This window comes from Abrus precatorius, unplaced genomic scaffold, assembly GCF_003935025.1.
Source record: "Abrus precatorius isolate BTA unplaced genomic scaffold, Abrus_2018 Scaffold3, whole genome shotgun sequence".
Lineage (NCBI taxonomy): Eukaryota > Viridiplantae > Streptophyta > Magnoliopsida > Fabales > Fabaceae > Abrus > Abrus precatorius.
In genome coordinates, this window is record NW_020874373.1 from 22,514,590 (window position 1) to 22,520,009 (window position 5,420).

The window sequence follows — 5,420 nt, forward strand, 5'->3', positions numbered from 1 at the left end:
CCCTAACCTACACATTTCCAATTTTCTGTAGTTATGCGATACAATCAGAATGAATAGGGTTAGTAAAGAAGCCATCAAACTGAGATTATTTCCCTTTTCCTTGAGAGACAGAGCCAAATGCTGGTTGCAAGCTTAACCACAAGGAAGCATAACAACTTGGATAGAACTTGTGAATAAGTTTCTAACCAAATACTTTCCTCCATCCAAGGCTGCCAAATTAAGGGGTGAAATCACATCATTTGTACAATAGGAAGGAGAGTCATTGTATGAAGCATGGGAGAGATATAAGGAATGACTGAGAAGATGTCCACATCATTGCATTCCAGATTGGATGCAATTGAAAACTTTCTACAATGGAATGAATACATCAACAAGAACAATGGTTGATGCTGCTGCTGGAGGTTCCTTAAACACAAAATCTTTAGAAGAAGCCTGGAGAATTATCGAGATGATGGCATTCTCAATGTACCAAAATTCAAACTCAAGAAATCAAGGAAGAAACACTGGATATAAAGCTAAGGTGTTGGAAGCCTTTCTTGCATAGAACCAGCTACAAAATTAGATGTTTTCAGAACAAATAGCTGCCCTAACTCAACAAATCAGCAATCTTCAAGCAGGAAGTATGCCTACAAGTCAACTAAGCTGTGATTTCTGTGGAGGAAATCATGCAAATGGTGCATGTGATGCATCTACAAGTAAAACACAGGAACAAGTGAATTATATGAACAATTTTCAGAGATAACTATCCTCATTTCCTCCTGAATTTCAATTTTCAAATAATAGAAATCAACAGTATTCTAATTAGAATAATCAATATTCTGCTGCCAAGAATTCTAATTTGCCTTTTTCTAATGCAGGTCCAGCAGCACAACAGTCATATTTTTAGAGAAATCCATCCACTCAATCTCAAGGAAATCAAAAGTTTGCCAAACCTATGAATGAAAGGTTGACTGAGATGGAAGAAACCATGCTACAATTCATGAAGGTGACCCAAACAAGCTTCAAGAACCAAGAAGCTTCTATGGAGAAACTGGAAACACAAATTAGATAGTTAGCTGAACAACTGTCCAGCAGGGATAAACGAAGATTTCTAAGCAATACAATGATCAATCCTAAGGAGCAATGTCGAGCCATCACTACAAGGAGTGGAGCTGTAGTTGCAAGTCTAAAAGCTACAGAAAAGAAAGCAAGTGATGCAGCTGAAGAAAGAAGAATTGAACAAGATCTGCAACAAGAAAATTTCAAATTATTAAACAAAGAGCATTCAGAAGAAAAAGTAGAAGCTCCTACAAATTCTGAGAGGAAGAGAAAGAAGCAACTCTTTGAAGATGCTTGCAAGCCAATAGATCTAGAAAAATACAAGAGGCTACTTTATCCTCAAAGGGTCCAAAATCCTAAATAGGAGAAAATTTGAAAGGTTTCTGAATATTTTTAAGAAATTACAGATTAACATTCCTTTTGCATAGGCCTTGGAGCAGATGCTATCATATGCAAAGTTTATGAAAGAACTACTTTCTAGAAAAAGGAAGCTAAAGCATGACAAGACAGTACCCTTGACAGAGGAATGCAGTGCCATTCTCAAGAGAAAGCTTCCCCAAAAACTAAAGGACACAGGATCATTCAGCATTCCATGTGAAATAGGACAGTGTACTGTGGGAAGAGCATTGTGTGATTTGGGAGCCAGCATTAACCTAATGCTATTGGCTATCATGAAGAAATTAGGGATAGAAGAAGTGAAACCTACCAATATCACACTATAGCTAGTTGATAGATCCTACACTTATCCTTATGAAGTAGTTGAAGATTTATTGGTTAAAGTTGATAAATGCATTTTTCCTGCAGATTTTGTCATCTTGGACATGGAGGTGGATGCTTATATACCTTTGATCCTAGGAAGACCATTCCTTGCAACAGGGAGAGCTCTAATAGATGTACAAAAAGGAGAGCTCATGCTTAGAGTTCAAGATGAAAAGGTAGTGTTTAATGTTTTTGAAGCTCTGAAATATCCAATTGAAGATAATACATGCATGAGAATAGATATTTTGGATTCCATTATTACACATTGTCCTATTGATAAATTTGATGAAAATTCTATATTGAGAGAAACAATAGCTGCAGGGAGTATCAAATCTGAAATTACTAGAGAAGAACATATCATAGAAATTGAGCAACAATTAGAAGCTCTACCAACTCTAACTCCTGCAAAAAACTCAGTTAAAGAGGACTTGAAAAAGGAAGTTAAAGAAGAGAAAAATCAGAAGCTAGAGCTTAAGCAGCTACTCTCCCACCTGAGATATGCTTTCTTGGATAAGAATCATGAGAATCAAGTCATCATCAACAATGAACTCAAGGAGAAAGAAGAGGAAAAGTTGCTGAGAATTATGAGAAAACACAAATCAGCAATAGGCTGGAGTATTTCAGAGTTGAAAGGTATAAATCCTTCATTTTGTAACATAGAATTCTATTTGAAGAGAAATTTAAGCCAGTTGTGCAGCCACAAAGAAGGTTGAACCCAGCCATGAAAGAGGTAGTCAAGAAAGAAGTGATGAAGTTGTTAGATGCAGGGATCATCTATACAATTTCTGACAGCCAATGGGTGAGTCTAGTCTAAGTTGTCCCAAAGAAAGGAAGGATGACTATTGTATCTAATAAGAAGAATGAGCTCATACCTACTAGGACTATCACTGGTTGGCGCATGTGTACTGATTATAGAAAGTTAAATGATGCAACTAGAAAAGACCATTTCCCACTACCATTTGCTGACCAAATGCTGGAAAGACTTCTTGGACATTCCTTCTATTGTTTTCTTGATGGGTATTTAGGATACAACCAAATAGCAGTGGATCCTATGGACCAAGAAAAGGCTGTTTTCACATGTCTATTTGGGGTCTTTGCATACAGAAGAATGACATTTGGACTATGCAATGCTCCTACCATCTTTCAAAGGTGTATGCTTTCAATTTTTTCTGATTTGGTAGAAAAAATTATAGAGGTGTTTATGGATGACTTTTCTGTTTTTGGTTGCTCATTTGATGATTGTTTAGCTAATCTATCCATTATTTTGCAGAGATGTCAAGATACTAACCTTGTATTGAATTGGGAAAAGTTCCATTTCATGGTCCAAGAGGGCATTGTCCTTGGCCATAAGATTTCAGAAAAAGGAATGGAGGTGGACCAAGCAAAAGTTGAAGTTATTAGTAAACTGCCTCCACCAATTAATGTCAAGGGAGTTAGGCGGTTTTTAGGACATACTGGTTTTTATAGGAGGTTTATCAAAGACTTTTCTAAAATTGCAAAACCTCTTAGTGATCTACTTGTGAAAGATGCTGATTTTATATTTGATGATGCTTATTTGCATGCATTTTCTGTTTTGAAAGAAAAACTGATTTCTGCACCTATTCTTGTAAAACTTAATTGGAATTTGCCTTTTGAATTAATGTGTGATGCAAGTGATAGTGCAGTAGGAGCTGTTTTAGGACAGAAAAAGGATAGAAAATTGCATGTCATATATTATTCCAACAAAGTTTTAAATCCTACACAAGTGAATTACACAACCACAGAAAAAGAACTCCTTGCTATTGTGTTTGCCTTTGACAAATTTAGATCATATTTGATGGGATCAAAAGTCATAGTGTATACTGACCATTCTGCACTTAAATATTTGTTGTCAAAGCAGGATGCCAAGTCAAGGTTGTTGAGATGGATTTTGCTGTTGCAAGAATTTGAGCTGGAAATTAGAGACAAAAAGGTACAGGAAAATAAAGTAGCTGATCACCTGTCTAGACTTCCACTAGAAAGTCTAACCCCTAACTCCTTGGAAATTAATGAAGAATTTCCAGATGAAAGACTTTTTGCAGTGGAAGGGATACCTTGGTTTGCTGACATTGCAAACTTTAAGGCTACTCAATTCATTCCAAAGAGGTTCACTTGGCAAAAAAAGAAGAAGTTCTTACATGACAGCAGATTCTATGTGTGGAAAGACCCATACTTGTTTAAAATTGGGGTGGATGGTCAAATTAGGAGGTGCATTCCACAAAGTGAGCAATCTGAAATATTATGGCATTGCCAGAACTCAGAATATGGAGGCCATCATGCAAGTTCAAGGACTGCTGTGAAAGTCTTACAAGCAGGTTTATTTTGCCTACACTCTTCAAGGATGCTAAGAAGTATGTTGAAAGTGGTGATAAATGTCAAAGAACAAGCAACATCTCTAGAAGACATGAGCTGCCATTGACAAACATTTTAGAAGTGGAGTTATTTGATGTATGGGAGATTGACTTCATGGGACCCTTTCCCCCATCATTTTCTTATGAATACATCTTAGTGGCAGTGGATTATGTTTCCAAATGGGTGGAAGCCATTCCCACAAGATCAAATGATGCTAAGGTAGTGATATCCTTTATAAGAAAGGACATTTTTGCAAGGTTTGGAGTACCTAGATTTCTGATAAGTGATGGAGATGCTCATTTTTGCAACAAATATCTTGAAGCAGTATTAATAAAGTATGGTGTGAAGCACAAGGTTGCTACTCCATACCATCCACAAACAAGTAGACAAGTAGAAGTGTCAAACAGAGAAATCAAGCAGATTTTAGAGAAAGTAGTGAGTAGTTTAAGAAAAGACTGGTCAAAAAAGCAAGATGACTCTCTATGGGCATATAGAACTGCCTTTAAAACCCCAATTGGTATGTCACCTTACCAATTAGTTTTTGGAAAGGCATGTCACTTACCTTTGGAGTTAGAGCACAAAGCTTATTGGACTACTAAATGGCTAAACTTTGATTTACCCAGTGCTGGAAAGAAGAGAATTCTGCAATTACATGAATTGGAGGAGTTTAGACAACAAGCCTATGAGAATGCAAAGTTGTACAAAGAAAGAACCAAGAGAATTCATGACAAATTCATCCTGCAAAGAGAATTCAAACCTGGACAACAAGTGTTATTGTTTAATTCTAGATTGAAATAATTTCCAGGGAAACTTAGATCAAGATGGTTTGGGCCTTCTCTCATAAAAGAAATATCTCCCTTTGGAGCAATTTTGATTGAGGATCAAAAGACAGGGAGACAATTAAGGTCAATGGCCAAAGATTAAAGGTCTATCATGGAGAGGAATTTGCAAGGAATATCTCATGTGTCAAACTGGTTCCTCTTGAGTGAGGAACATTTAACGTCAAGCTAGTGACGTTAAAAGAGCGCTTTGTGAGAGGCAACTCACATTTCTAACTCATTTTAAGCTTTCTGTATTGTTTTAGAATTGTGCATATTCATGTTTTACAATTTCTGCAATTTTTGCAATTAGAATTCTGCTGTATCTGGTTTTTTGAGGTGAATTTGATAAGTGATTAGAGGTTTGATGTTGTGAGAGTAAATTGAAAGGATTAAAGTGTGAGAAGTGAGCTAATTGAAGTTTTAGAGAAGTTT

At 36.4% G+C, this 5,420-nt stretch overlaps 1 protein-coding gene and 1 non-coding gene across 2 annotated transcripts; one reads left to right on the plus strand and one right to left on the minus strand.

Annotated features, from left to right (window-relative positions):
- Nucleotides 1–214: 214 nt before the first annotated feature.
- On the minus strand, nt 215–321 carry LOC113864143. The gene has a single exon (XR_003504746.1). It is a non-coding gene; the product is annotated as a small nucleolar RNA R71 (small nucleolar RNA).
- A 3,960-nt stretch (nt 322–4,281) lies between these two features.
- On the plus strand, nt 4,282–5,091 carry LOC113862344 (uncharacterized protein K02A2.6-like). Its single transcript, XM_027495433.1, has 2 exons — nt 4,282–4,684; nt 4,973–5,091. The coding sequence occupies exons 1-2, from the start codon at nt 4,282–4,284 to the stop codon at nt 5,089–5,091; spliced, it is 522 nt and encodes a 173-aa protein (XP_027351234.1).
- Nucleotides 5,092–5,420: the final 329 nt, after the last annotated feature.